The following is a 27,954-nucleotide window of genomic DNA, read 5'->3' on the forward strand; positions in this document are numbered from 1 at the left end:
GAGTACGCTGAGCTAATCGCGGAAGCAGAACGAATCCCTATGCCATTGTCCTCCGTCTACGTACTCGCTAAAGAAGACGTAGCCCAGATTAAAGAATCCTCTCGAAGAAGAAGAAGGTCCCCTAAACATGGATACCGAGGCAAGGGAAAGAAAAGAGCCTCCAGCGATGATGAAGCATTCAGTCGCCGTCCCGCTCCTCCCATCATATGCCCTTCATCCTCGAACCCAGATGAAAACCGTGTTTGCAGATACTGTAAAACCCTTGGCCATCGCCAAACCAACTGTCCCGATTATTATTGCAGGATATGCAGGGAACTCTCCCCTGGACATCTATCCTTGTATTGCCACCAATTCACTGGAAGCTCCCCCACTACGCTTACTTGGAAGGACGAAGGATTCTACCAAGAACTCTCTCATTGGGAGAAAAGTTTAGATGAAGCTTACGTCAGCCAGTGCCAGGAAGAAGAAGCCCTCCGACAGGCGGAGTACCTTACTGGAGGAGACGATCAGCTTGACTATTCCGACGACCCTATCTATTGGGCAAACCAGGACGACTCTAACCATTGTGAATACCAAGATTATGAGTAAAGTTGGTGACTTCACGCTTAGTAAGGGGGTAATGTTACAACCACTATTTCATACTTTTACATTCTTACGATATGCCTTCCTTTCTTGAACTTGTACTTACTATCTCACGATGACTTGGTCTGTGCGCACATATGGATCTATTTAAGCACATGTATTACGCTTGTATTCTTCACTTGAATCTTACTAGGTTTTACCTGGAACATCCTTCGCTTAAGACCTCCAATCTTAAGTCATCCTGAAACCCGATTCTTAGTCAAAGCACTCCTTTGGCTAAGTCCACAGAACTCTCTCTTGTCTGAGAGACTGAGAATCTCAACGACCGAAAACTCTGTCGAGTTGTCGTTGTTAGAACTATCCTAGTTCATAACAGCAGTGGGATGGGTGTTGATCATGCGTGAGGCCTCTGCGGTAATGCGTGCCGTGCAACTCTCGAACGTGAGAGCATTCATTTGGAAGGAGGCAGAAATGGGATTCCCGCTACTGAGCGCAGAACTAACGACAGTGGCAGAGAAACTGTCATGCATGCATTGTTCAAGTTGAGTGCGGAACAGTTGCCAAGCGGGAGATGTAGGAAGTCCAGAAAGGAGATTAAACACAGCCTCTTCGTCCGAATAGGCAGCACTCATGCCAATCAGGCGATCATGGCAACTGATATGCTGACCGACGTAGTTACTTGCGTCATGCGCATCTTTCATGCGAAGTGCCTGTATGCGCCTTCGAATGACAAATTGAGAGCTGACGTCATTATGATGGAAGTGGTCTTTGAGGATTTTCCACGCATCACGCGCTGTGACCGAAGCATTGCAGGGAATGAGAAGATGGATACTTGGTGCGAGCTTGCAGAGGATGATTGTCTTAGCCTTAGAGTCGTTGATTAGCCAGGCTCGTATAGCTGCCTTCTCAGCATCAGTGGGAGTTGCTGGGACGGCCGCTACAGGCAAGATCGAAGCCGTTCCGAGAATGTCACTCGGGTCTGCATTTTCAGTGACATGACACTGTTACGTCGACTGTAGGTCAGCGTGTGCGAACTAGGATGGGTCTTCTCAGCGACGACTCGAGTGAGTCTACTGAAGCTGAGCGTGGTCTGGCCTTGACGGAACGTCAAGGATTCCTCCGGTTATCTCGGTAAGACGGCGCTCGTCGAGATACAGGGCTAGCGGATACGTGCTAAGTCGTATGGGGGCGACTTAGAAGTGCGGTCTCACACAAGGAAGCTGGTAGGCTTAGATGAGCAAGTTCTGGGGATGAACCTAGTAGATTAAAGTAAAGTCTAAGTACAATAATCTGTGTCTACTTATAGGGAAGTACTACAAGTATTCTAGCTCAGTCTGTAATCAATAGTATATCGTAAATCTATGATAGCAGGACATGAGGGTCAGATAAGATACATGAGGCTTAACCTCTGATCAAGCATGCTGCGCCAAGGGCAGCTGCGCATAGGTACAGGAAGCGCCAAGCGCGCTCCGGATCTTCATGAAGCGACATGCTGTATACATGCGCTGATCTAGGGTGTCCATGAGGCGTACATGAGGCGTACAGCCTCCATGGAACAGGTACAAGGCCATCTAGGCCAGGGGCGGGGTCATAGCGTCAGGCGGGGTCATAGCGCCATGAGGCGGGGTCGTAGCGGTCCAGACCGCTGTCTTTCTAGGCGCAGGCGGCGCACCGCCGTGCGGGGAGTCTAGCAGAGCGGGGGCAGGTGTAGGGAGAGCTGGGGCTCTAGTAGGTGTTACAGATCCTTGTAACAGACACCAAAGGTCATCGTTCGTTAAGACGAGCTGCGCCTGCATCTCCCAGGGAATGTAATTGTCTGCTCCCATCAGCTCTGGTATGTGGTCGTACTTTCCCATCGTTGGGACAACTTGCAGAGTGAATTCGAGCGAAGGAGAAGAAGATTGAGCTGTTCCAACGAGAGGGAGTCCATATCTTTCCGGTTTCTGTGTCATTTAAGACACAGGGCTCATAACCTGTTGGAAAGTGCGCTCAGCGTTGGTGAACAACAGCTGTATTCATAATTAATGTACCTGTTGGAAAGTGTGCTAAGATCTAGTAAGTATGAGACTTGGAGCAAGATAAACAATACGCGTACCTCAGCGTTGGTGAACAACAGCTGAGGGACGCAAGCGACAACAAGACGAGGTACTTGTAGGATACGGAAAGACGGAGCTCGAATGTCAAGAAGTAAGGTAACCATACGATGCCAAGCATGAAACATGTGATACGACGAAGTGGTGAGGTTGCCCAATAGCCAAATGCAACGTTAATCTGTCCGCATGCGGACTTATCTCATCAACGTCCGAATGCAGAGAATAAACTTCCAACAAATATATGCTTGCCGAGCGGTGACTGAGGTCTTGACCTCTGCCAATGGAGTTGTACCTCATTCATCTTGAGATCCGGTAGTCAGAGTGTTTCGAAATAGGAAAAGAGGAATGGAGCAGGGTCGGAGCCGGGTAAGGCTGCGAGCTTCGGTGTCAGTGGTAGACAACAAAGACTAACGGAGAACTGAAACTATCCACTTTGGACGTCGGTTCAGGACAAATGACTAACAACTCAGACCGTATCAGTTCACTTTGAAGCAAAGTCACACTGATATGAAGTCCTGGACTCTCGTACATTAGTGATGTTCCCGGCCCGGCTTGGGCCCATGCAAGCCGCAGTCCGCATGCTGAATCAATGCTTGAACTCCACCATGCCGTTCCCAATGCCACGAACACCATGCGCAAACGCCCAGCACACGTCAGCGACTGCTGATGTGGCTCAGACGAATACGGACGATGGACGAGAGCAGAAGGGAAGAAGACAAGGAGGAGAACGAGAACGAGAGAGAGGAAATGGACGAGACAAGCAGGAAGACATCAAGTAATATGTAAAATAAATAAAAATTGCTTAAAAACGCACCATGCAGATGATGACAAGTGAGAACGTGAATGAGCGAGAATCATGAGAACGAGCGTCGAGAGTGGGCTCGAGTCCAACACAGGAGACAGAGAAGTCTTGCATTGTTTGTTGAATGACAGGGAGGGGAGGAAGTCTTCGTTCGGCGGGGCTTGCTGGTGCCGTGTTGTTGTTGTTGAGGCCTGAGGGACGAGAAGGATGACGGCGACGGCCTGCCTGTGTTGATATACTTGGCAATAAGCTCGAGGTTGGGTTCGGGCTGTTCCCTTTTTTCGCCTAGGTCCAGTATTGTTCAAGTTGTAGATGCTAGAACACTGGCTTGGAATCTAACATGGGGTTATAATGGTTTATCAGCAAGAAGTGGGATTTTATGATCACCATAGACGCGTCTCGGTCACGTGCCAAGAAATCAACTGCGGGTCACTGTCGGTGAGCTGAATCGGGACAAACCCAGAAACCTGAAACGTCCCTTCATCACCAATTCATCACAAACTGGTCCTTCAAAGCTTCACGGTCGAAGAGCTGCGTTGATCAGTATACTAGTGGTAAGATCTTTCGCGTCAGTGTGTTAGGCGATGCTTAATCCTCATTTGTTCAGTCAGCTCCAATGTCCTTGCAGGTCAACTTATCTAGCAAAGAGATCAGCGAGGCATACCAAAATGTCGTTGCTGGCAGAAACATAGATTGGGTAATATATACATACGACAAGGGTGGAAATGACCTCAAAGTGCAGGCCACTGGCAATGGTGGGCTTCAGGAACTAGAGGAAGAATTCTCAGATGGACGGTATGGGCACATCGTCTCTTTATTCAGTTTCCCTTCTGATTTATATGCAGAATGCAGTATGCATTCGCACGTGTCATAGATCCTAATGTATGCTTTCATCATGTCCACTTCGGCATAATCCTGATGAGTCGATCTTGTCTCCTTCAGAGTAAACTGGCCAAGTTTGTACAAATCAACTGGTGTGGAGATGGTGTACCCGAAGCCAAGAAGGGTCTATTCCACACTCATTCCAGCGCTGTTGCGAAGTTTCTTCGCGGTTCTCATGTTGTGATCAGTGCTCGCAACGAGGTCCGTACCGCGCCTGAATAATCGTATATCAATCATCTTAGTATTCCTGCAGTCCGATGTTGCCCCTGCGCTCATAATGAAGCGTGTCGAGGCTGCATCTGGGGCAAAGTACTCAGCGCACAACGAGCAGGCGCGTAAGTTCGAACCGATTGCCCCTGTAGGTACGAGCTACACGCCTGTCGGGCGCCCCGACATCACTGCCATGCGCAACGCGCAGCCGCCACCGAGGAATGTTTCATTGTCCACGCCTTCAGCATCGAGACCTGTTACGACATCGTCGTTCTCTAAGCCTGCGATACCCACTGCGCCGCGCCCTGTTGTTGGTAGCGCTGCTTCTGTACGACCTGCTGGTACAGGGAAAGCCCCCGCTGATGCTTGGGGAGAAGAAGCGCCTTCTGTATCGACGCCTTCGCCGCCTCCGCCTGCTGTTTCACGTCCGCCGGCCATACCCAGCGCTTCAAGGCCTGCTTTTTCTGTAAGCCTGGGATTTTTATATCAAATCATGGTTAACCGTGCATTTGCAGTCTTATGCTGGCACGACTACTGCACGCTCTACTCCTGCAGCTCCTACTGCCTCGCCTGCCGTCCTTTCCTCCAGTGCTCCCGTTAAACCTGCAGAAGAAGATCGTATTGCCCCAGTAGTAAGCGTGTCGTTGTTCACAGCTGTGTTCTCTTGTGATGTGTATATCAGGGTACCGCATGGACCCCGGTCAAACTCACACCGGGTAGGTTGAAAAATCCGTTTGCACAATTTGAGCAACAGCAGCAGCAAGCTCCTCCGCCCCAAGGTATTGCTGGTGGACCAAAGAAACTTACCTGGAGCGAACGCCAACTTCTAGCGAAGAATCAAGCAGAGCTAGATGAGCAACGAAGTAAACAGGCTTCATGGCAAAGCCCCGCATCTACAGGCTTAAGTAGCAGTCAGACACAGGGAAGATTTGGTGCCACAGTTGCTGCTGCAGCTGTAGGTGGTGCAGTTATCGGTGCGACTGGGGCTGCATTAGCAAGTGCTACAGAGCCTGAGCCTCGGGCAGAATTTGCGATTCCTGTGAGACTTGTTGATATTGGTGAGAAATCTCACATGTTTAACATTTGCTACTGTAGCCCCCACCGGCTCCCCCTACTTCGACACGTCCACGATTTGTGCCGCCGCCGCCTCCCGAGCCAGAACCAGAGCCGGAAGTAGAAGAGGAGGAGGCTGCTCCGCCGCCGCCGCCGCCGCCGCCGCCACCACCACCACCACCATTTGCACCTGCACCCTTGGAAGAAGAGGAGACGGGAGTAAGTATAAAAGGATATCAAGTGCTTCAGTACTTATTCGATATACAGCCGCCGCCACCGCCGCCGCCGCCACCACCACCACCACCACCATTTGCATCTGCGCCCATCGAGTTGGAAGAAGAGGAAGCGGGAGTGAGCATAAAATGATTTCAAGTGATTCAGTACTCATAATATCCGCAGCTGCCACCTCCTCCGCCACCTGTAGCCCAGATGCAGGCGCTGAGTGTGGAGCCAGAGCCAGAGCCCGCTCCTGCGGGCCAGGGTATCTGTGCTGTGGTGCTGTATCAATACGAGGTTAATGATTGAATCTATCTTGTTCTTTACAAATCTGACGAATCCTATCTTCCATGCTAGGCTACGGAAGATAATGAAATGAACTTGGAGGAAGGTGAACTTATTGAGCAGATCGAACAGATTGACGAAGGTTGGTGGAGTGGTGTTAGCCAAGGCGGTGAGAAGAGCGGATTGTTCCCTGGTGAGTGTTTCATTTGTACAGTTTACCGGGTGTATACCAAGTGCATCATAGCAAATTATGTGGAAATTGTGGAGCAATCTGAAGATGCTCTTCCTCCACCACCACCGCCGCCGCCGCCAGCTGTGAGTAAATCCAAGGTTGAATGACATACTTTGGTTCTCATGCAAAAATAGCCGGCAGCCCCGCCTGCTCCCGAACCTGAACCTGAGGTCCCTGCTGCCGACGAGGGCATTGTAGCAGTGGCTCTTTACGAGTAGGCCCGTTTCTTAAAGTGACTTTACGGTCTAACCCCTTTCTTTTCAGCTATGAAGCTGCCGAGGACAATGAAATATCATTCCTTGTGGGTGACAGGATTGTTGAAATCGAGGCAGTTGGTGAAGGGTGGTGGCAAGGAAAGAATCCACAGGGCGATATCGGAATGTTCCCTGGTATGTTCTTACTCGTTGTATGTCTCGAGAAGATGGGCTGATCGTGCCCCGCAGAAAATTACGTCGAACTACAAGAATGAAAATAGGCGCTAGCGATTATGATCCGTCTTATAAATTCTGAGCAACTACAATTACATGTATCAAATGATGAATCGAGCTGTAGCACCATCGGTGAGAACTTCCCCATGTCTAACCAGCGTGTGTAATCCATATACACTCGATCCGTATCAAATATCAGGAACTTCATGTTTCAAGACGCCCGCCGCCATCGCAATTCTCAGTGCAATTTCCCGTACACCTCTGACCTCCTCAACTGTTGCACCATTGCGAACAGCGCCAGTGAGCTGTCGTTCAAGCGGACCGAGCATGTCGGTTGCGATCAATGCAGAAATAATGGCGAATGACGTCTCCTTGGATGAGATCACTTCCAAGAAGGAATACACATACCCGTACCCGAGTGTCGTTATGACATGTTCTAGTGATCGAATTCAGGAGCTGATTCAAAAGTATTTCTCTTTTGAAACATACCGAGGTCTGGGTAGATGGACCGAAGCATGAGCTGAATTTCCGCTGCGGTATCACCATATTGCAAATCAAAGTATCCCTGACCAGAAGCAGCAACTTTCTCTTTCGATCGAGTGAGGTCGCTATCACACGCCGCTCACAAGTCAGGAAGAGAGGATTCAGGATAACTTGCACACTGACCGCATAGGTTCAGTGTCTCGAAACTCTTCGGGGGTGGCTTCATACAGCGAAATGAGAGCGTAGATAACCTACAAAAGTTGTAAGATCATTAAACGTCAACGAGTATGGCATATTAACTTTGGGAGAACCTGAAAGCAAGACAGATTTGAAGATACCTTCCCTCATCTTCCGCACGAGCAACCTGCGATCTTCATCTGAGGTGTCAGGGAGTTTTTCAAGATCCTCGAGAGCATGGCGGAAGACACACGAGACGGCTTCAGGGCGGTTGCTCGAGCTGAATGCTACTGCGGCGGCCAGGTACCAGCCACTGTCGACATATTTGGCTTGTGCAGGATACAAAGACTTTAATTCGTTGAGAAACTCGGCAGTCGCGATATCAGTCATTCTCGTGACAAATGAAAAATTCCCGCTGCCACATGGGAGTCGGTCTTATAGCTTCCCAGGCATATGCAGACCCAATAGCAGGAAGCCAGCGTGTTCCTGTTGAGTGGTGGCAACGTCTGCTTAAAGTATTACGTGGGTCAAGTCGGACCCAGCATAATTGATTAGGATACACCCCAGGCTGTCTAGTAAGTCCGCCGCGTTCGTTGTAAACTTCCCCGGTGGTACCAGTTACAAACTCTTTCAATATCATATACTCCTCATTTAAAAACCCTGTTGTTCCAAATAACACTCTGAAAGCTCCGAGCGCGAGGCATGCAACCCAGCCTGCCGCACCCAACTTTCTCAGCCATAAACGACCACCAGAGAGGAATCATTAATCAGCGGCCACTCTTGATATATCGAGCCGTGATCATGTCCAATCGGTATCTGCGACCTTCCAAAGGCTAATTGGTTCTCTTTATACATTTATGTGGTTGGTTGTACTACCAATTTGAGATGGTGAGAATTTATTGACGTAGTCAGACTGGTCGATCTCGGAGTGATTTGGCAGGCGAAGCGAGGAGTTTGAAATTTGGCAGATGCCGGTATGCCGGTTTGGGTAACATTACTTGTCAACAGCGCACACTCTTTCGTTCGTACCGTGAAAAGTACAGTATCCTCTCAAATACAACAGTACATCGCGCCGGAGCACTAATCATTGATTAGGACAATCAAAATGATTCCATTTCATGCATTATACCCACCTGTGATGATGTATCAGCAGCCTGAACCTTTGGCTTGGATGATCAACCCTTCCAGCCTCGACGAGGAAGGAAAAATTATCGCTGTCCTCAAAATACTTCGTGGATTGCGGATGACAGTCATGGACCTCATGTTGTATTCAATCTCGGAAAGACCCTCCATGGCAACTTGGAGAGAAGGTTTCTTTCGAAGCAAGGCACTTGTGCAATTTCTGAATGTGTTGGACACGGACGAGCGAGCAACTTCACGTCAGTTTACGACCCCTTGCTATTGCAATGGTCATTGATGAGGTTGATGCTGAGATGGAGGCCGCTAAGAACATTTTTCGCATGTCATCAAAAGACATCACCCCCGAACTACTCCTCTCATTTGATCTCGATACATCGTTGACAAGGGAGAATCATAGCAAGGGTCTTTCCAGAGCCTGTCGCAGCTCGAAGTACAACGTGTCTCGCGGAAAGTAATGATATGAGGCATCTGAGCTGGAACAATTTCGGACGTTGTGATCCTTGGGAAAGAAGATCGAGTCGCGAGAAAGCCTCGAGAACTTGCTGGTGTTGTGTCGTTGAGAGGGCCCCCGTAAAGTCCGTTGGGAGATTCTCAATTGTATCTCGAGCAGCAAGTGATAAAGGTCGTACAGAACTCATGGTGGAAACTTAACACAGCGTACAGTCTGAGCGAGAGCAGACGCATAACTTGTGCTATATGATCGTAACTACCACCGGCACGACCGGCATCTATCAAATTTCAAACTCCTCGCTCCGCCCTGCCACGCCACTCCGAGATCGACCAGCCTGGCTACACCACTCGTGTAACCGTGGTAGTATTAGGCCAGGCTGGTCACGAGCCTAATTTCCTCACTTGCTACTGTAAATACAATTTGTCGTCGAAAAGAAGATCGAAGGCGCGTCCTGGTATTGAATATCAATGTCCTTTCAGTCGCGATACTTATTCCCTAGCAGTTGTATTGCTCCATCCCTTCCCAGGACGCTAGCACAACACGCAAATGCTATGATAATAAGGGACTAACAACTCCTTGACTGCTGACCAACTTCTCAAGCATATCGCTGGCAACAGTCTTCAGCTCTTTCACAGCAACGGCGACACCCTCTCCTTCTCCCTGCTGTGAATCTCGCATCTCTAGTGCATCAAGAACACGATCCACATGTTCAATGAAGAACTTGAAATGGATTTCCCAACTGATATACTTCTGTGCAGCAATGTGCATATACCTCTTCGTGCCTTCCACAAGGACGGGAAGGAACTCGAAACAGTGTATGTCGTCAGTTGTGAAGCTGGCATGGAGCCATGCATCTCTCATCATGTCCCACCACTGCTCCCCTGTAATAGAATTGAGGGATATAACCGACGACTGTTCAGGTGCGATGCGGAGGAGGATGCCAGCTAGGTAAAATGCATATTCCGCGAAGTTACCCTTGGCAACAATGCTAATGCATCGATCTATATGGCGATCCTCAAACAAATGGGGGTGCCAGTTGGAATTCCTCGCGAGGGCAAAGAGCAGTTCGAGATAGCACAAGTCGCGATCTTCATGGAAGAAGCAGTCAGGATCATCATCGGAGAGTGTTATACCTGGTTGCGGAGAAATTGCAGTCAGGATAGCGGGGGAGAACTCGGTCAAGATCATGTCCCGCAGCTCCGCATTATCAATGGTATCGATCGAGACCATTTCTTCTCGGGCACTGTGGGCAAGGCGAAGAGCAGCATGACGCAAGTGGGCAGGCATGTGACTACCCATGCAGGCGATGATACTTTTGAAGAACTGATGCCGTTTAGCAGGGCTGCAGCGTACTTCTATGACAACCAGGAGTAAAAGGATGTCGAATACTGCTTCCTGGTTGTCGGGATCAATGTACTCGACCAGCCACTCAAAGTCTTCTGGCGAATGGGAATCACCTATCCAAAAATACTGGCTATTCCACAAGTCGGCAGGGTCCCGAGATACTTTGGCAGCGGCGAGCATGAAGCGCAGTGCATTTTGCAGAGCACCCAACAATTCCCAGGGAAAATTTTGTTCGGATGATCTCACTCGTGAGTAAATTTTCCTGCACACGTCTAGGTTCCGCATGGCGTGCAATGAAAGATGGTGGTAATTTTTGGCAGACTCGAGCACAAGACAAATGACTTTGATGAAGTTCCATGCCCAACTCGGTGCTGCGCCTGTGTTGTCCTCGCTGAGATCACCTCCATACCATGTCCAGAGAGTGGTTTGGAATTGCTCCAAAAGGGCATTCGCAAATCGAGGCAGGGCAGAACTACACAATCTCTTCGTTAGCCATAGTAGAAGCACCAAATAGTCGATGGCACCTTTTATCAATCCGAACTATGTCCTTCTTGTCAAACTGAACCCCGATCATGACGCAAGCAAGAAGAGCGCAATTGGCCATGATTTGATTCGATGGAGAGGATGTAGATGATAGCAGTTTTGATATCACCTCTATGGCGAATATTTCCACTTTTTCATTCGTTCGCCCAGTGAAAAAGTGGTAAGGAAGCGAATGTGACAGCCACTCCACCACAGAGCTGGGACAATCATACAACGAAAACCACAGATATCTGCGATCTTCATCTTGCGGAAAACAAAGATTCCTAGTCGTGGCAAGCACCGTCATGTCGGCTCTATCCATGTCCCTTATAGTCATCTGACGAAACGTGACATCATCTCTTTTGTTGCAACCAAGAAATTCGCCACGGGTGGGATGCGCCTGGAGAACGCGGCCACAATATAAATGACCCATAGCCATTAAACAAGCTGAGGCCTTTTCCTCCAACGACGGCATAATTTGACCATGGAAGCCGACGCAGCTCGTATAAATATCATACAGCTGATGCAGCATGTCTGAGACGTCAAGATCTAGGGGCCATTCGACCTGCGGAACAAGGCTGGCAGCTGCAAGAAATACTTCAGGATCCGTAGAGGTCTCGAGCAGCCACTTGACGCTAGGTGCTTCCAGATTGCTGGTAGGTATGTCAGGGAGGGCGAGAATATGGTCATTGCCCGACGAAACATCGAAATTCGGTCCAAGCAATAGCAATTGTGCTTCCGAGTCTGCGACCTTTGTGGAAAAGCGCGGAACAAACCGCAGCCAGTCATGAAAACTAGTGGTTAAGTGCTGAAGGGATCGTCGTGCAGATGTGCCGATCGCATGTACAGGGCCTAGAGAGTGAATGAGCACTGAGTATCTTTGTGATAGTAGGTAAGATTGTCACCTCTAGATACCTCAGACAATCGGGTCCATCCTGACCTGACAATGTCGAGCAATCGTTCCAGCACGCCTGAGATGGAACAGTCAAAACCTGTGCACATAGAAGAAGACATAACTCACTGTGCAGCGACTTCGTGAGCTGCTGGAAATAACTGGAGGCTCGTTTGAACACCAGGCGTAGAACCCCTGTCATGTTCATTCAGACGGGGAATGACCACCACAATTCAGCAAAATGATCTTACTGTCGATGCGCAACATGCGCAACATCGTCGATGTTGGTGTCTGGAATGGACAAGCAGGAGACATCAAACATGCCATCACCGTCAGGGAATAGAACAGAAATCCGAAGACCGTCGTTGCGATGATGACCCAGGCAATGCTCCGCTGGTCGTACCACATATTGGCGCCGAGAGCAATTCCAAAGAGAAGAAGTGAGATCTGAAGTATGACAGGAAAACATTGCACGACAGCATCGAAATACCATGTGACGATGCCGTCAAACTTCTCTTGCCTGCGCTTGCCTCGTTCCTCCTCCGAGCCGCGGCCATATCTGTTCGATTTGTAGTACCCGAGCCACTGTTTGCCTAGTACGGCCCCGAATGCAGCAAGCAAGCTCATGGACAAGCTTGCATATGCGACCAACTGGATCCTCACAGCCGACGCAGATGGCGACCACGTAGATCCCGGGTCTGCGGGAGCGGTGCCCACCTGAGCGAGGTTGCCGAGTCCGATCTGCACGAGTTGCTTCAAAAGGGCATTCGTCGTGTCGCTGGGGTTGGGATTGAGATTGGACTCCATCGCGACGATGAAACCCGTGCTGACAGCCGAGAAAAGACCAGACTGATCAAACATCAGTCTCAATGCGCCGAAGATAAGAACGCTAAACTTACGAAGATCAAGACAATGTCCATGTCAGTAGTGTATCGCTCAAGGAACTCACTGTCGTGTTCCTCTGCGACTCGTTTGTACACCCCCCAGAAACGAGACCGTTTGTCCTTTCCAATCTTCGACGCAATCGTGGAGTCCTGGAGAATGTCCAATACTTGCTTCATGACTTTTTCTCTGCGTGTACAATGTCGTCAGATGCGATTGCTTGACTTATTTTTTCGCTTACAATTCGCTTAGAGGTGGCTTGTCCTTGTCCGCCACGACCTTTCCCCCCTCGCTGAGACAATTCAGGAGCATGTTTGACGTCATTGTTGACAAGAACTCACGAGGCTAAATCGCCGACTGGTGGAATATTAGATGTGCTTCCTTGTACGTGAGGTTCTGACGGCTGTGAAGGCCCAGCATTCGAACTGCAGTTCTGGTAAGAAGTGGCGCAGACGCCCATTGGGAAGAGAGACACTTACATACCTGGTGGCAGCTCTGCCAAAGGTTCAATATTTATCTTCTCCCTATCTTGCTGTTAGACAGGTGACAGATTCCAGGAAGCTGCAACTTACTCTTCGATGGGTCCTACGGCGTCAATTTGCGGGGGAGGCTGCTCATCGTTGCGAGTGAGCTGATTCTCAGCATCGTCGGTGTTTGATGCTTGTGACATGAAGAAGTTATACCTATATTAGATCCCAAGTAAAGCTAGCGAAGTTGGGAAGGGTCTGGGTGAGCAGACAGAGCAAAGTAGTGGTACACAGCAAGTCGGTTAGGCGCCTACGACCATGACGAACACGTGCTTGCGAGTGTTGACGCCGAGAGTGTTCATGACTTGTGAGTGCCCCCAGTCCAGTGAACTGCGAGTCTACCCTCACCATTATGATGGTGATGGATCGCTTTGGGCCCGTTCTGTTATAACGTTCAAGTTTGTCGCATGGACATGGTCGTGTGCACGTGCAACTTGAGGTTAGATTATGACTACAAGTTTTCTCAGGCGTGCCAATTGTGAAAGTTTTTGATTTTGATTCTGTTTCGATATTCGAATAATGTTACAAGTCGTACACGTCGTGTGTTTCAAACTTATAAGTGATTCATATCTCAGATTTTAACGAAGAAACTTCTCCCAGTGGCTTTTCGCAAGGGATTTGAATGCAACATAATACTGCAAGGCGATGCCCCTGTATTCCGGTGCCTCCATGCATGCCTCCATTGTGGTCACTAGCGACCTCGCATTTCAACACCTCAGTCCTAGCTGACGGATATTGATAGGAAATGACTGCATCGCTCAGCCCTTTGGTGACGGGCACCAAGTAGAAGGTGGGGCGCGTCCCAATCATGGTGATGCAAGGCATGGTCATGGCATCAAATGGGTGCAGGCCCCTCTCTTGCCGCTTGTGGTAGACTAAGATACAGTACATGGATAGAAGGGATTTCTACTTGATTCAATGATTATACAGAACTCAGATTGATTATACATTTTTGAAGGAGAAATTTTCCTCAAGATGCGGTCCTCGGAAAAAAAAGGGAAAAGCGAGGGCATCAAAGACAAATTCCTATATGATATCTTCAATTCATACGCTCATCGGTCGTCATCATCTCTCTCAGCTTCGCAACTTTTATCCGGGGAATAACATCAATTTCAAACGGCGCTGCATGAGAAATAATCATGTCACTGAAGGCGTGTGTCGATCGGGGAGTCAGGTCGTTGAGCAATGCGGAAAGACCACAAAAGAAATGCGATGGCAATGTACAATGACTGGTTTGCGAGGTGCATGCCAGGACATACACTTTAAATGACACGTGAACCTCATCGATCTGTGTCAAATAATGTAGGCACGACTTACCGTCTACCAAAGCCATATACGATGAATTTTATATTGTCCTTAAGGCAGCCTTCTGAATCAAGCCAACGCTGAGGATTGAAAACTTCAGGATCCGGGAAGGCCATAGGATCGCGAGAAAGAATCCTGGAAAGTGCGCTTAGTGAAGCGATGTACATCGCGAAGTAACACCTTACCAATGGCGCCCATAGTCTATTGTACCCTCTGGAATGCAGTGCCCTTGCTGATCATACACAGACTAGAATGAGAACGTGGACACCCAAAGGATGACTGATGCTGCATACCTCGGGCACCATATCTATGAAAAGATCGCAGAAGGTCCTAGTAATGACCTACCGATGTGTGTGCTTCTGGTGGCTCTTCGGGTCATTCAGCATGTCCAATATAAAATCCATGGCGTGCTCGCGCTGCATATCTTGGTATATCTCTGCCGCTTTGGGCTGCAAATGGGTGTGTACTGCTTTTCGGAGGCACCGGAATCGATTTCCGGAACGAGCCAGGGATAGACGCATTCCATTTGAAAGTATCTCACCTGCAGCAATCAACCGAGGTCGATTGTCGGAACGACACGATTGGCCCATATTCTCGAGTCAAGTCGGTCAGCGCATGGCAAATGCTAAGCGGACGATCCGTATTAGCTTCTGATATCTCGGATAGAAACTTACTTCACAGTAGGCAAAGCGTTGCACCATAACCAACAACCGGGAGGCCCTGGAGGAAGCGAGATGCCCCTCCTACCTACCAAGGGGGATGCCTTGTAAAGCATAACGAGTAACACCACGACTGCGGCTACGAAGACGCCAGCGGCATAGTTGGCACTCGTGATGAAACTCTCCATTATCACGATATCAAGTGGGATGGAATAAGATAGTAGGAACGGAAATTAGATATCCAATCGACATAGAACGTGCGTTTGAATTGGTCTGATATTGAACGGTGCGTGTCCGATTCGGTGTCCAATATGGCATCTTATGATGATGATAGGACCTCCAGTTAGGAGTGCGGGCCGACACCTGATTCACTACGGTGATACGAGTCCTCAAATATTGGACTCGCGACCAGCCCGTTTATGAAGCAAGCCGTCAATAGACGGACTGGTAAAACTGTTTGAACTTGGATGCCATCTGAGCGGATTGAAGATTCTCATGACAACGTTGAACTAACCTCTGACCGATGGAAAAAAAACAAGACTCTTGCAACTTGTAGCTAGTTACCTTGTTCCAATGGGGCCCACGGCATATGTGCACTAGTAGAAGTTTAGAAGGCTGAAAGAGGATAGTCATCAAATGCAATACTATTGGAGTAGGAGACCCGGCGAGGGCGGCAGCCGAATAGCACCGTAGCTTAGGCGCCGTAGTCACTCAGGCTTTGTTGGATAACCAGATCAAGATGAAGGCAGACTTAAATATATCATCCCTTATCTTCCGCACGAGCAATCTGCAATCTTCATCCGAGGTATCAGGGAACTTGTCGATATCGTCGAGAACATAACGGAGAATATATAGGATGGCTGCGGGACAGTTTCCCAAGCTGAAAGTTATACTGACAGCGAGAAACCAGTCACCATCGACATATTTTGCTGGCAGGTGCATGATACAAAGACTGTAGTTCGGTGAGAAACTCAGGAGTCACGATGACCATGACTGGTAGCAAATCAAGTCAAACAGCAAAGACTCTAATTATAGAGGACACTCACGCGCCAAGTCCCTGATTCCCTTTCCAACAATTCATCATCGGGTCCCACTGCAAGAGCTGGATGGATCAGAAATCTGGATGGGTAAACTCGACTCGTCAGATACAACAGTCAAGTACATCACGAAACTCGATATCGGGCATTTGCGAATCCAGGATGGGCGAGACGACAGTCACTCGAGTCACTTCAACGTTCAGAACGCTCGCACATGTTAATGGGACGTTCGACACCGTGGGAGTCGAGATAAACGAGTTAGCCGAGACCAAGTCTAAAATTTAGATCTATGCTTACGGCAACTATATTGATCCGAGTTACCCCTTCGCGGCCGAGATAGCTCGTTCCGGAAGCCTTGCAAGTTGCAACATTGTGGTTGCTCAAACGCGTTGATATGCCAGGTGCTGTGAGCCCCGTATTGATATCGATACAATTCCTGCTCACGCTGGCAACAGTAGACCTTGATCCCACGACTGACTTCATAGCAGGCACAGCAGCAGGTAGAAAATTTACAGCCATGAACTTGAATGGTTATCGGTTTTGATAACTTGAGCTTTCCAGGAATTGTCGGCCTTCTCATTGCTCATCCGTTTGATACAGGTATGTTTTGGCATGTATTCCGTAGCGCCGTGACATTACCTGACTGTGAAATAGTCAAAGTCCGCCTACAAAATCCTGATCTATCCTCCAGATACCATTCAGTATCCCATGCGTTCGCGACCATCATCAGAGAGGAGCGCTTCAGTGGCTTGTACAAGGGCATTGCTTCACCTCTGGTTTTTTTTTCGCACAAATGCTATGATCCTAGCTTACCCGACGAATAAAGGCAACATGTGCGTTTACGAACGGCCTCGTATTCGCATCCTACAAGTTTTTCCTTAAGGCGCAAAAGGTGGATGATTCTATTCCATCGCTCACCGAAGTTGCAATTGCTGGCACCTGCTGTGGCTTCGCCATGTCGTAAGAGCTTTACCTACCATTGCAGGTGTAATTGGCAGGCGACTAACCAAATGGACGCATCAGATTTTTTTCTGCACCCATCGAACTTATTAAGATCAGGCAGCAAAGCATGTTAGAGAGCGGACTTGGAAGCGTCTCGGTCAGCAAACTTATATACAGTATCCATCGGGAACACGGTCTCAAGGGATTATTTCGTGGTCTCACCGCTACAGCCCTTCGCGATTGCGGATATGGTGCATACTTTTTGGGGGTAAGAGCCCTCACAGCCCCTTTACCATGGTTTGACGTCCACTGGGAAGTATGAGGCTACAAGTAGATACCTCACTGCTCCTTCTCCTAGACTTGATGGTTCCACCTCACTGTCAGACTCAAGCCAGGGATCCATACCCCTTTGGGTGTTGTTTGTCAGTGGAGGAGTGGCAGGTGTCCTTGGTTGGCTTCCGACATTTCCTATGGACGTTGTGAAGACGCGCATGCAGAGTACCGAGATTTCTCGAAACACAATGCGGTCGGAAGTGACTACAGGCGATAACCCATACCGCACAATCTTATCAACGATCCAGCATTCATATCGCACAGGTGGGGCTAGAGTCTTCTTTCGCGGGCTCAGCCCGACCATGCTGCGGTAAGTTGTTCTCAGTACGCTGCACACAAATTCTTATCGGTGATTGTTCTCATTCCAGGGCCATCCCAGTCAATATGGCTACATTTGCAGTATACGAAACTGTTGCAAACATACTCTCGTCATGACAGTACTATAAACCGCATGCGGAGCAAACTGCACCGTCAATACCGTAGCAATGATACCTTAAATGCGTGTTAATAATGTACATTTGGCAAATTTCTGATGTGGATTGTGACATGGCTGTGTTGTTGACTGCATCTATATATTGTATGCGCTGTCCGTTAGCGTACCGATAACTTCGTCATCAAATATAACATTCAAAGTATTCTGACACATCGGGGGTTTCAACGTTTTGGCTGTGTTGTTGACTGCATCTATATATTGTGTGCGCTGTCCGATAGCGTACCGATAACTTCGTCATCAAATATAGCATTCAAAGTATTCTGACACATCGGGGGTTTCAACGTTTTACCTCTTGCAAGATTTCAATCAAAAGCAGATCTGGACATTCCAGACCTAGCCTAGAGCGTTCCAGAGCACTCTGGATTACCTTTCAAATATAATTTTACTGGCGGCAAAAGGTGGTAAAATGTCAGTTTCCCCGCTGTGTGAGCACCCAGAAGTGTGCCGAATAGTAGGTGTGTACACGGTGGTAGCGATTTCTCACCACTGGGTTTGCCTCGCATCTCGGACCATATTTTTGTACAAAAGTCCCGACTGCCGTCTTCATCAGTTTGTCGGAAGCTTCAATAAGTCATACTGGACAACTACAGGAAAAATCGATATATGGAGGTACTCTAGAAGCGATACGAGCCACTTTTACATGATCCATTCCAGGCCAAGCAGTGATCCTCCCATCGAGTTTCACCGGCAGTCCCTCCGTACTAGCGGCGAAAGCTACAGGGACGTGCTGTGGCAAAAAATTGACAGGACGCCACATAGTTATGGTTAGATTATCCCCCGCGGACACAAAAGATTGACGAACTTAGTAGTAAGGTTTGAAGTGAGTACACGTTCTCTATGAAATGTACCCCACGGGAGTCATTGACGGATACATTCTTGAACTCTAACTTACACGCAATGACGCCGGCCGGCATGCTTCTCAGAGAGTCTGACCAAGGATCTTTGTCTAGACTTTGCTTCTCGGAAAACATTATAGTATTCTGCCAGAAGGAAAGGGCGTCAGTTTCAGTGAGCAGTGCTTGTTAACATACCATTTTCGAGAGGCGCTTTGTCAAGCATGGCACAAAGAACCGTTTCATGTGTGCCAATTGGCTAACAATCTTTAATACGCCCAGCCAGAAATTAGCTCCATGTATGCTTCTCAGGCCAAACAGAGAATCTTCCGTATCAAACGGCACATGGAAATAGAATGGAAAGTCTTTGCAGAAAGATGGTCCCAATTAGAGCACAACACTTTCTCTGATATGGAGCAACCCATTAAAAGAATGGAAACATGACCTTCGGAGATGACTTCAGGACAAAGGGAGATAAGGGGATAGAGCAAGGCAAGCATGTTATGATAATACCCACTGAAGACGAAAAAAGATGACAGTTCATAGAAGCGACATGTAGAACACTAGAGCCTATCCAACCGGATTCCCAAGGAGGACTGTCAGTGTCAATCTTCGACTTTATACTCCGCAACTGTAAACACCACGGTGTACTCACATTCAGCGTTATCTACCAGCAGTCCCATGCCTCTCTCAAAGAGAAGGAAGATGGATCAAATTCAGATATAACATGCCAGTTCGAATTAATATTCACGTGGCAATGCACATGATTGAAAGGCCGCCACTTGAAACATATAATGAGATCAAAGCTTGTGTTTCCAGAAACCAGATACGTGAGAATACGAAACACATGCACCGACAAGATAGCAGAGTGAGCGCTGGTCTCATCGTCCTGGATGATGTACAATGTGCACCACGGACTACCTGATTATCGGGGTCGCAAAGTTCAAGTAGATAAGCACCACTCGATCAAATCGGAGGAGATACAATCCAACCTTATATGCTGCATGATACGATCATTCGCCGCACCAACATATTCTCCCAGCCTGTCTATGAACAATGGGCCGACTTGAAATGATTAACGCCTCTCGATCACTCCCGCTCGTGCTGTGGTCCAGACCCAGTTGATATCCGATAGTCTTCACTGTGCACTGCTGAACAGTAATAAAATAGGGTCGCATTACTCACATGCGAGAACAGTGTGCTACGCCAGGCATAGCCTTGCAGCCCACCATAGAGGCGGCTACTGGTAACGCCTCATGCATGAAGGTATCGTGTCAAGTCGGAATATTTTATTTCCCACGGTCTCCCATCCTCTTCATCCAGACTTCGGAACCCGACGTCCTCTGTAGTTCAATCTGTACCACAAATGGCGTCCAGGATCGCGGTCAATACGCTCAAGGCTTCTGGTCAGTTTTTAGGAAATTCCACATGTTATGTTAAGCTGAAATTTCTGTAGCTCGGCCACGCGCCCTCCCTAGCTTTGCCCGGGCTGTCAATGCGTACGTTCGATATTGGTCTCCAAAGAAACATGTTTATTTAACAATACCCACGCAGGCGCGCAATGAGCTCGAATCCCCCACCTGAGCAGCGCGCAGCAGAAATTCTAAATACCCTTCCTTCCTCGCCGAGTCTAATCACCAAGACTGGTTCTGCAATCCTCGGCACCGGTCTTGTTGCAACTGCTATCTCCCAGGAGCTCTATGTTGTGAACGAGGAGACCGTTGTTGCTGCCGGCACTTTCATTCTTCTTGCCTACATTGCCAAGGTACGTTTATCACCATGGTGCTTTCAGCAATTCCCATATACCTGTTTTCGCCTAGCTTGTTCGGGAACCATACCGTGACTGGGCAAACGGTCACATTGAACGCATTAAGAACATTTTGGAAAGCTCGCGAACAGAACACACTCAGGCAGTGAAGGACCGTATCAACTCCGTCGAGCAAATGAAGGATGTTGTTTCACTGACCCAGGGTCTCTTTGCTCTCTCGAAGGTGAGGACAGTTACCTGTTGGATTGATGGCCACTTAGTAATTCTTTTCGTGAGTAGGAAACCGCTCAGCTGGAGGCAGATGCATTTGTCCAGAAACAGAAGGTCGCTCTTGCTTCCGAGGTGAAATCTGTTCTCGACAGCTGGGTTCGTTATGAGCAGCAACAGAAAGAGAGCGAACAGCTTGAGCTCGCCAAGAGCGTGATTGCTAAGGTTATGGCTGACCTCCAGGACGAGAAGGTGCAAAAAGATATCCTGACCAGTGCAGTAGCAGAGGTTGAGCGTGAGTATCAATCTGTCATTGCCCATTCATCTTTGAGTTTTAAATCTTATTTTCTCAGAACTCGTGAAAAGCAAAGCAATCTAGATGCATACCTGGTGATCAATAATTGATTGTGGCTAGGTCATTCATGATAGAGTAGGGTAGTTTTTCTATACAGCCAACTTCTATCATCCTACGAGTACAATTTATTCGTGCGGTCATTTCACAAACTGGAATCTTGAAAAAGTTCATTAACTTGAGTTTTAACGGATGCTACCTGCGTCCAGTAAGTGCCATAAAGCCAAACGCGGCCAAATAGGAAATGGCCGTGACGACGCGCCTCAAGACCTCACGTGCCTCGGCACGTACAACCATAATTCTTTGTGCTGCTGCTCGTCAGCTTCTTCATTCACGACCTTTCATTCACGACCTTGAACGCAGGGAGGAAACAGCCGTCATGGATTCAGACCTCATTAAGCTCGTCAACAGGTTGCAAGATACATTCAGCAACCTCGGTGAGTTCCCGCGAAAGACTATGCGATTAGGGTTTGTGTTGACTTGGTCGAGGGGCAGGCGGCGAACTGGATATGCCACAGCTAGTCGTGGTGCGTGCACGTTAATGATCGTATACTACCGAAAGCATTACTCAGAAATTCTTTGGTAGGTCGGCAGTCAGTCTGCGGGCAAATCAAGTGTACTTGAAAAGTATGTGGCAATTATCGCATCTGAAATATTATTCATTGTGCCTTTATTAGCATCGTTGGTCGCGACTTCCTTCCGCGTGGACAGGGAATTGTCACCCGTCGCCCACTTGTCCTCCAACTTATCCACACCCCTTCGCCCGATCCAGCAGCCCCTACGTATACGGAATGGGGACAATTCTTGCATATTGACAAGCGGTTTACGGACTACAATGAAATACGGAAGGAGATAGAGCAGGAGACGTTTCGAGTCGCTGGACAGAATAAGGGCATCAGCAAATTGCCCATTTCGCTCAAAATATACAGCCCTGATGTCCTGGACCTCACACTGGTGGACTTACCTGGCTTGACTAAAGTATGTCGATGCCAATATCATTGTATGTGCTCCTGACCTTTGTAGATTCCAGTCGGAGACCAGCCGAGTGATATTGAGAAGCAAATACGCAGCCTCGTTGTCGAGTATATCTCAAAACCTAATAGGTTGGCTATTATTTCTCGTTGTTGATGCAACCGCCTTATTGTCTTCAGCGTCATATTAGCTGTTTCCGCTGCTAATGTTGACCTTGCCAACTCCGACGCATTAAAGTTGGCTCGCTCTGTTGATCCGCAAGGACGTCGAACGATTGGGGTACTGACAAAGCTGGACTTGATGGACGCAGGTACCAACGCGCTCGATATCCTTACAGGGCGCGTCTATCCGCTGAAGCTGGGCTTCATTGGTGTTGTGAATCGAAGTCAGCAGGACATCAACTCAGAGAAGAGTTTGCCCGACGCTCTAGATTCAGAGGCCGAATTCTTCCGCAGTCATGCTGTATACCGAAACATCGCGCACAAGAATGGCACCAAGTATCTTGCTAGAACCCTGAACCAGGTGCTGATGAATCACATACGCGATAAGCTGCCGGACATGAAAGCTCGCCTGAATACGCTCATGGGACAAGCACAGCAAGAACTGAATTCTTTTGGTGACGCTGCCATCTACGGGGACAAGAACCAGGTAGGTCATCTATTGAGATATGTGGTCCATGAACTCAGCGCCATACAGCAAGGCGGACTCATCTTACGGCTGATGAATAAGTTCGCACATGATTTTGTTGCATCGATAGAAGGTACCAAGGTCGACATCTCGACCAAGGAGCTCTCGGGTGGAGCGCGCATATATTACATCTTCAACGATGTCTTTGGCCACGCACTTGCTTGTATTGATTCAACCTCGAATCTCGATAACCAGGATATCCGAACTGCGATTCGGAACTCAACTGGCCCTCGGCCAAGCCTGTTTGTTCCGGAGTCTGCTTTTGATCTCCTAGTAAAACCGCAGATTAAGTTACTGGAGTCGCCTAGTCTGAGATGTGTAGAGTTGGTATACGAAGAGCTTGTCAAAATCTGCCACAATTGCACAAGCGTAGTGAGTCATTATTACTATCTAATCAAGGTTTACTTATTCAAACTCCTCAATAGGAATTAGAGCGATTCCCCCGCCTTCACGCTCAGCTAATTGAATGTGTGTCAGAACTTTTGAGAGAACGACTCGGACCTACATCAGAATACGCACAGAGCCTGATCGAGATACAAGCTGCATACATCAACACCAACCACCCTGCATTCATATCGGGTTCCGCGGCCGCCGCACAAGCCGCGACTTCTCCCGCCCCCAAACCTGCGCAACCGTCACGCGTACGCACCACTTTCTGATTTTGTCTTTCTGATGGTCTCAATACGCGCTTCTTTTGCTGTTAGCCCCAAAGTAACGAGCCTATAAATGGCGCACCCACACTAGAAGACGAGGATGAGTCATCTGCCGAGGAGCCTGTGGGAGCAAATGGAGTCCTTTCTCGTGACGGGCGCTCCGTGTCATCCACTGTGCATGACCGCACACGAATCACGGGCTCGGCACCGACTGCGAAAGCATCATCCTCTAAGCCGCATCCTACTCAGGGTCCCCGTCACTCCTCTGCGCATTCCCAAGCAACGCAGCCAGGAGCACCAGGAACTTCCCCGCATTCTGCAAGAGAGACGTTCCTCAACTATTTCTTTGGGCAGAACGGTCCAGGGCCAATTGCGGGATCAACCGTGGAAAGATCCCATGGTCCAGCGCCGGTACCCACAGGCAGGGACATTTCAAATGCGGAGACCGCAGGCCCCACTGGTCTTATGGCCGGCAAGCGGACACTTGATGGCAATAACGCCGCATTTGACATGAAGAGCCTGGGGAAACATATCGAAGCCGTAAGTGTTTTGCCCACTAGTACAGATACCTATCGTACGAGGATTCACGATACGATTTTAGATATCGTCTTCCGAACCTGGCTCTCAATTCACTATGCGAGAGGAGATGGAGACGTCACTGATAAGATCTCTCATTGCGTCATACTTCTCGATTGTCCGCCAGAGCATACAGGATCTGATACCAAAGGCGATCATGCACTTCCTGGTCAACTACACCTCGCAGCAAGTGCAGAACCGACTGGTCGCATCTCTATACAAGCCTGAGCTTTTTGCGGATTTACTGAACGAGGATGAGGCGTTGGTCGCGGAGCGGACGAGGGTAAAAGCGTTGTTGGATGCATACAAAGAAGCCTTCAAAACCCTTTCGGAAGTCAATTTGAAGCCCATATAACTTTAGCTTTACCTCTACCGAATATTGCAACCATTCATCGACTTAGACTCCTTCGGGTTTACTGAAATACTATCTATCATGTGTGATTGACAGTGCACTAGCTAGGAGGTTAACCATAACAAAACTAGTACGTAGCATACGTGCACTCGGATATCAGATTGCGTAAATATTGCGAGATCTAAACCGTACCAACAAGCTCGAAGCGATCGTCACAAAATGGACCAAGATGCAAAATAGCGATAAGTGCGGTGATGACATGCCCCCCGGATTCTAACAAGGCAATGTGTCAACAGTCATTCAGCTCATGAGTCAGCCTTCACAGCGACCCATTTCTCCTTAGAATGGTTGCTATCTTTGACAGCGGAATCACCAGATCCCGCATTATCGGCGGACTTGTCGGGTTCTTCCTCTGAGGTTATGCTTTCCTCAGTGTCTGCCTCAATACCGCCGTTGCTGCTGTCCGATTCAGAACTTGACGATTCAGCGGTGCTCAGGACAACGACTGTTTCGGTTGTAGCCAGAGAACTGGTGCTGGAGGTACCTTCCAACTTCAAGGCGGTCTCGGCGCGGTGAGCCTTTTTGGTTTTCGCACGTTCTTTCCTCTCGGTCTTCTCTTTGGCATCCTTTTCTTCTTGCTTTACGATTTGTCTCACCATCAGGACGCGCATAATTGGGTTTGATGGGACATTACCTCTTTAGCGACCTTTTCTTCTTTCTGAATAGCTTTGTGAGTGACATCATTCAGCGGAACAAGACCAAGCACGATACCTCCTTGCGTTCTTTCTCCTCGGTCTATCCCATGGTCAGATATCACAATAGGACCGATCGAGTCACAGGAGCTTACCTCTTTCTTCTCCTTTGCCTCGCGCTTGAAATAAATTCAGCACAAGTCACACAGATATTATACCATACGTACTTCCGCCTTCTCCTTCTTGAGCTTCTCCCGAGTCTCGCGTTCCTCAATGATCCTGTGAGATAGTTGAGTTCGTGATGCACTTCCCAAGTTATGTATACGTGCCACTGTGCAACTTCATCGACACATTCGCGAGGGCGAACCTTATTCTTTAACAAGTAACCTTGAAGCGCGGCAACCTGAAACAGCGTCAACAGCAAATATACCATCGCTTCCGGAAACTTACGCTTAGCTCGTTCTCTGGGATAGCATCTGCGAAACGCTTAGCAAGCTCAGAAATTTCAGTCTCATCAAGCACAGGAATAGTGTGACTGGGCGCCTTGCGCTTTGGCAGGGGAAGGTTTTTCTGCGAAGTGTCAACGTCCTCTTCAGGTGGAGATGTGGTAGCGACGCCAGCAGGCTTCGAGGGGAAGAAACACTTGAAAATGCCCTCGGCTTGCCATTTTGTCGCATGTGTGAAATTCACCCAGACATCCATGCGTCCTGGACGACTAAGAGCTGGATCAAGGCGCTCAATATGGTTAGTCGTAGCAAAAAGCAGTCTGGTGAGGCATGTTAGTGGCGTAATTTCAGAGGGGAGCCATGGTAACCCACCGGCCTTCTGCAGCGGCGACTCCATCGAGGCTGTTTAAAAGTCCACTCAAGCTCAATGTTGATCCATCGTTAGTCTCAGTGGTTGTGCTATTGGTGTTAGATGCTGTGGGAGCACCAGTTGACGATGCATCACGACTGACAGAGCGCGTGAACGCGGCATCCAGATCTTCAAGAAGCAAAATACATCTGTTATGATAATAAAATGAATACCGAGAAATGACCGTGGACGACGGAGAACCGTACCTGGATGGTACATGACCCATCAATGTTGTCAGTGTATTATCACTCATCCTGAATTTGGTAAACATTAATAGTCGGTTACTCAGGCTCGAGCCACTCTTACCCCTTTGATGACAAGCTGACAACGTAGATATCCAGACCTAATTCACCCGCCAATGAATGTATCAATGAAGTCTTGCCACTATGACCAATAGAGCGTGAGTACCGGTGGTAACTAGAGCACATGAATCATACGAACCTTCCAGGAACACCGTGCAACAGATATCCACGGCGGAACGGTATACCTGCGTGTCGTCAGGTCTGATTTCAACGTTACGCCATCTCACGCACCTCTTTCAGCATACCTGGAAAAAGTAATTGATGCACTTATAACAATTTAATTCTGAAAGCTCACTCACCAATCCTCAGAGCACAGGAAGTCTTTGCAATCAGCCAAGAGCATATCTTTGACGCCTGGTTGCAACACAATAGAACTCATAGGGCGCTTCTGACGAGCTCCATTCCAACGCCAACAGCCGTAAGTCCTTGAAATGGAATGAGATTCGTTTGTACCTTAATGATAAGGCTAGACTCACGTATCGGCCATAAAAATATGGACGCGATGTTCGGCATCCTTCTCATACTCGCGCTTCGCCTCGAGAACGAGTTTCTTCAAAATGTCATTGTTGCGAGCAATCACACTGCAGGGAGATAAGTATGTTGCCGGAACACTGATAAAAAAATATTTGACCTAATCTTCAGAGCCGAACCATGACCGTAGTCCGGGTAGCGCTTAGTCCTAGTTATCTATTAAAGTATGTTAGTGTTCCGAGGACATTACCGAATAGTAATAGCATACCCGAAGCCAATGACCACGGTAATAGATGGTGTGAGTCGTATCTAGTAGTAAAATATTCAACCACGTGGAACCGATATGCGGGCATTGACTTACCTATACTTGGCATGAACGCCACTTTGCGTTTCCGACGTCCGTGTACGAGAGCATCCTCTTCTTCGTCTTCATCTTCCTCATCTAGGTCACCCGTCGTTGATTGCGTGAGACCATTGCGTCCAACCGTCCTGGTGGTAATTTCAAATTCACGGCTGCGTCCCCAGGCCGGTTGCTGCGTTCAGCGTCAATGCCATTCATGGTTGATCATGTTCGAATTGCTGCCCACCTTCGAAAGCCAGTGCATAAGCCTACAAACAAAGGTAAGAACTTGGTCACGACTTCGATAGATGAAATTTACCAGTCATACGGATAGTCTTCTTGACTAAAGTGCGCCGTCAAGAAGAAGGCTGCGGATGTAACTATTAGCTATAGTCCGTGAACTCTCGAACGTTCCGTACAGTCAAGGAAAGTATGCCATGCTCCTGCTGAGGCTCTTCTAGCTGTCTCAACAGTCCCGCCGATGACAACAAGTTTCTGTCGCGAACATTTTGCGTTAGTACATTCATTGGTGCTGGTGACGGACACAACGTACAAGAGTGTCTTGTATCGCATTAGCACTGCCGACCCCCAGTGGGGACAGCATACTCTTGAGTGCATCCATCGAGGATGAGGGTATTAGAAAAAGTAGGAGGAGGCGCACTTCTTCCCGCTACGGACGGCCTTTTAAGGTATTTTATTGGCGCCTCGTGTCATACAGGGTGGCGGACTGTACATCTTAGAATAACGGGATTAATAACTGCTTCCCCGATTGAAAGCGAGTATGATAAATCTGCGTGCGATCTGAAAGTATTAGGGCAGCGGAACAACCAAAAGGGGTGGTCACAAGATAAGAGCCACACATAAATTTCGCTAGTAAGTAAACGCTTCAGGTTGGCACACATCCCCATCACAACTTCATTGAAT

General features: G+C 48.5%; 11 protein-coding genes across 11 annotated transcripts; 4 read left to right on the forward strand and 7 right to left on the reverse strand.

The window, feature by feature from the left end:
- The first annotated feature begins 3,943 nt into the window (after positions 1-3,943).
- On the forward strand, positions 3,944-6,993 carry F5147DRAFT_423412 (uncharacterized protein). Its single transcript, XM_041429758.1, has 15 exons — positions 3,944-4,031; positions 4,085-4,272; positions 4,323-4,359; positions 4,420-4,560; positions 4,613-5,035; positions 5,085-5,201; positions 5,252-5,608; positions 5,665-5,841; positions 5,890-5,973; positions 6,022-6,135; positions 6,196-6,438; positions 6,490-6,569; positions 6,620-6,744; positions 6,799-6,915; positions 6,983-6,993. Exons 2-14 carry the CDS (start codon positions 4,094-4,096, stop codon positions 6,822-6,824), a joined length of 2,103 nt encoding a protein of 700 aa, XP_041287052.1. The 5' UTR covers positions 3,944-4,031; positions 4,085-4,093; the 3' UTR covers positions 6,825-6,915; positions 6,983-6,993.
- Positions 6,972-7,833, reverse strand: F5147DRAFT_585583 (uncharacterized protein; the record flags this gene model as incomplete). The annotated part of the gene is made up of 4 exons (XM_041431874.1): positions 6,972-7,219; positions 7,273-7,391; positions 7,450-7,517; positions 7,567-7,833. The coding sequence occupies 4 exons, from the start codon at positions 7,831-7,833 to the stop codon at positions 6,972-6,974; spliced, it is 702 nt and encodes a 233-aa protein (XP_041287053.1).
- Positions 7,834-8,939: 1,106 nt separating this feature from the next.
- Positions 8,940-9,271, reverse strand: F5147DRAFT_642663 (uncharacterized protein; the record flags this gene model as incomplete). Its single annotated transcript, XM_041433100.1, has 1 exon — positions 8,940-9,271. Exon 1 carries the CDS (start codon positions 9,219-9,221, stop codon positions 8,940-8,942), a length of 282 nt encoding a protein of 93 aa, XP_041287054.1. The 5' UTR covers positions 9,222-9,271.
- A 283-nt stretch (positions 9,272-9,554) lies between these two features.
- Positions 9,555-11,030, reverse strand: F5147DRAFT_721288 (uncharacterized protein). Its single transcript, XM_041438862.1, has 2 exons — positions 10,903-11,030; positions 9,555-10,850 (listed from the first exon to the last, which is right to left on the reverse strand). The coding sequence occupies exons 1-2, from the start codon at positions 10,950-10,952 to the stop codon at positions 9,584-9,586; spliced, it is 1,317 nt and encodes a 438-aa protein (XP_041287055.1). The 5' UTR covers positions 10,953-11,030; the 3' UTR covers positions 9,555-9,583.
- A 1,344-nt stretch (positions 11,031-12,374) lies between these two features.
- F5147DRAFT_544795 (uncharacterized protein) lies at positions 12,375-12,799 on the reverse strand (the record flags this gene model as incomplete). Its single annotated transcript, XM_041430304.1, has 2 exons — positions 12,375-12,641; positions 12,692-12,799. Coding segments are annotated over 2 exons (375 nt in total), but the record flags the coding sequence as incomplete, so codon positions are not given.
- A 1,334-nt stretch (positions 12,800-14,133) lies between these two features.
- On the reverse strand, positions 14,134-14,867 carry F5147DRAFT_642669 (cytochrome P450). Its single transcript, XM_041433101.1, has 4 exons — positions 14,800-14,867; positions 14,692-14,738; positions 14,519-14,641; positions 14,134-14,461 (listed from the first exon to the last, which is right to left on the reverse strand). Exons 1-4 carry the CDS (start codon positions 14,809-14,811, stop codon positions 14,344-14,346), a joined length of 300 nt encoding a protein of 99 aa, XP_041287057.1. The 5' UTR covers positions 14,812-14,867; the 3' UTR covers positions 14,134-14,343.
- On the reverse strand, positions 14,490-15,168 carry F5147DRAFT_423506 (uncharacterized protein). Its single transcript, XM_041429759.1, has 3 exons — positions 14,800-15,168; positions 14,692-14,738; positions 14,490-14,641 (listed from the first exon to the last, which is right to left on the reverse strand). Exon 1 carries the CDS (start codon positions 15,094-15,096, stop codon positions 14,848-14,850), a length of 249 nt encoding a protein of 82 aa, XP_041287058.1. The 5' UTR covers positions 15,097-15,168; the 3' UTR covers positions 14,490-14,641; positions 14,692-14,738; positions 14,800-14,847.
- Positions 15,169-16,531: 1,363 nt separating this feature from the next.
- On the forward strand, positions 16,532-18,106 carry F5147DRAFT_423524 (mitochondrial carrier domain-containing protein). The gene is made up of 8 exons (XM_041429760.1): positions 16,532-16,603; positions 16,661-16,702; positions 16,764-16,802; positions 16,857-16,978; positions 17,029-17,162; positions 17,226-17,412; positions 17,462-17,787; positions 17,846-18,106. Exons 1-8 carry the CDS (start codon positions 16,597-16,599, stop codon positions 17,910-17,912), a joined length of 924 nt encoding a protein of 307 aa, XP_041287059.1. The 5' UTR covers positions 16,532-16,596; the 3' UTR covers positions 17,913-18,106.
- Positions 18,107-20,078: 1,972 nt separating this feature from the next.
- Positions 20,079-21,282, forward strand: F5147DRAFT_721335 (ATP4, subunit B of the stator stalk of mitochondrial F1F0 ATP synthase). Its single transcript, XM_041438863.1, has 6 exons — positions 20,079-20,209; positions 20,260-20,302; positions 20,358-20,568; positions 20,624-20,794; positions 20,851-21,073; positions 21,132-21,282. The coding sequence occupies exons 1-6, from the start codon at positions 20,170-20,172 to the stop codon at positions 21,155-21,157; spliced, it is 714 nt and encodes a 237-aa protein (XP_041287060.1). The 5' UTR covers positions 20,079-20,169; the 3' UTR covers positions 21,158-21,282.
- Positions 21,283-21,421: 139 nt separating this feature from the next.
- Positions 21,422-24,429, forward strand: F5147DRAFT_755272 (Dynamin central region-domain-containing protein). The gene is made up of 10 exons (XM_041440324.1): positions 21,422-21,567; positions 21,626-21,657; positions 21,717-21,757; positions 21,808-22,108; positions 22,154-22,233; positions 22,282-22,750; positions 22,799-23,161; positions 23,215-23,430; positions 23,494-23,982; positions 24,044-24,429. The coding sequence occupies exons 1-10, from the start codon at positions 21,510-21,512 to the stop codon at positions 24,371-24,373; spliced, it is 2,379 nt and encodes a 792-aa protein (XP_041287061.1). The 5' UTR covers positions 21,422-21,509; the 3' UTR covers positions 24,374-24,429.
- F5147DRAFT_721343 (P-loop containing nucleoside triphosphate hydrolase protein) lies at positions 24,430-27,852 on the reverse strand. Its single transcript, XM_041438864.1, has 21 exons — positions 27,584-27,852; positions 27,450-27,525; positions 27,350-27,398; positions 27,278-27,299; positions 27,052-27,223; positions 26,959-26,999; positions 26,851-26,906; positions 26,696-26,800; positions 26,519-26,644; positions 26,451-26,464; positions 26,359-26,404; positions 26,224-26,301; positions 26,124-26,171; positions 25,881-26,066; positions 25,513-25,828; positions 25,392-25,465; positions 25,290-25,341; positions 25,218-25,241; positions 25,142-25,165; positions 25,065-25,088; positions 24,430-25,008 (listed from the first exon to the last, which is right to left on the reverse strand). Exons 1-21 carry the CDS (start codon positions 27,650-27,652, stop codon positions 24,676-24,678), a joined length of 1,935 nt encoding a protein of 644 aa, XP_041287062.1. The 5' UTR covers positions 27,653-27,852; the 3' UTR covers positions 24,430-24,675.
- Positions 27,853-27,954: the final 102 nt, after the last annotated feature.

This window comes from Suillus discolor, assembly GCF_016758755.1.
Source record: "Suillus discolor strain FC423 chromosome Unknown F5147scaffold_86, whole genome shotgun sequence".
Taxonomy (NCBI): Eukaryota; Fungi; Basidiomycota; class Agaricomycetes; order Boletales; family Suillaceae; genus Suillus; species Suillus discolor.

Excerpts from the sequence above, each read along its gene's own strand:
- F5147DRAFT_721343 (XM_041438864.1), bottom strand. The coding sequence starts at position 27,652 with ATGGATGCACTCAAGAGTATGCTGTCCCCACTGGGGGTCGGCAGTGCT. Across the intron at positions 27,526-27,583 it reads ATGCGATACAAGACACTCTT|AAACTTGTTGTCATCGGCGG; the intron begins GTACGTTGTGTC and ends TGTTCGCGACAG. Across the intron at positions 26,907-26,958 it reads ACCGTGGTCATTGGCTTCGG|ATAACTAGGACTAAGCGCTA; the intron begins GTATGCTATTAC and ends ATACTTTAATAG.
- F5147DRAFT_423524 (XM_041429760.1), top strand. Across the intron at positions 16,979-17,028 it reads AGGGCATTGCTTCACCTCTG|GCAACATGTGCGTTTACGAA; the intron begins GTTTTTTTTTCG and ends CGACGAATAAAG. Across the intron at positions 17,163-17,225 it reads TGCTGTGGCTTCGCCATGTC|ATTTTTTTCTGCACCCATCG; the intron begins GTAAGAGCTTTA and ends TGGACGCATCAG.
- F5147DRAFT_423506 (XM_041429759.1), bottom strand. The coding sequence starts at position 15,096 with ATGGGCCAATCGTGTCGTTCCGACAATCGACCTCGGTTGATTGCTGCA.
- F5147DRAFT_721335 (XM_041438863.1), top strand. The coding sequence starts at position 20,170 with ATGGCGTCCAGGATCGCGGTCAATACGCTCAAGGCTTCTG. Across the intron at positions 20,569-20,623 it reads TTCTTGCCTACATTGCCAAG|CTTGTTCGGGAACCATACCG; the intron begins GTACGTTTATCA and ends GTTTTCGCCTAG. Across the intron at positions 20,795-20,850 it reads GTCTCTTTGCTCTCTCGAAG|GAAACCGCTCAGCTGGAGGC; the intron begins GTGAGGACAGTT and ends TTTCGTGAGTAG.
- F5147DRAFT_423412 (XM_041429758.1), top strand. The coding sequence starts at position 4,094 with ATGTCCTTGCAGGTCAACTTATCTAGCAAAGAGATCAGCGAGGCATAC. Across the intron at positions 4,273-4,322 it reads GAAGAATTCTCAGATGGACG|AATGCAGTATGCATTCGCAC; the intron begins GTATGGGCACAT and ends ATTTATATGCAG. Across the intron at positions 6,570-6,619 it reads GTAGCAGTGGCTCTTTACGA|CTATGAAGCTGCCGAGGACA; the intron begins GTAGGCCCGTTT and ends CTTTCTTTTCAG.
- F5147DRAFT_721288 (XM_041438862.1), bottom strand. The coding sequence starts at position 10,952 with ATGATCGGGGTTCAGTTTGACAAGAAGGACATAGTTCGGATTGATAAA. Across the intron at positions 10,851-10,902 it reads ATAGTTCGGATTGATAAAAG|TTCTGCCCTGCCTCGATTTG; the intron begins GTGCCATCGACT and ends GAGATTGTGTAG.
- F5147DRAFT_755272 (XM_041440324.1), top strand. The coding sequence starts at position 21,510 with ATGGATTCAGACCTCATTAAGCTCGTCAACAGGTTGCAAGATACATTC. Across the intron at positions 21,658-21,716 it reads ATATGCCACAGCTAGTCGTG|GTCGGCAGTCAGTCTGCGGG; the intron begins GTGCGTGCACGT and ends ATTCTTTGGTAG. Across the intron at positions 22,751-22,798 it reads TCTACGGGGACAAGAACCAG|CAAGGCGGACTCATCTTACG; the intron begins GTAGGTCATCTA and ends AGCGCCATACAG.
- F5147DRAFT_642669 (XM_041433101.1), bottom strand. Across the intron at positions 14,642-14,691 it reads ATAGACTATGGGCGCCATTG|GATTCTTTCTCGCGATCCTA; the intron begins GTAAGGTGTTAC and ends CGCACTTTCCAG. Across the intron at positions 14,462-14,518 it reads GTATATGGCTTTGGTAGACG|TGTATGTCCTGGCATGCACC; the intron begins GTAAGTCGTGCC and ends TGTCATTTAAAG.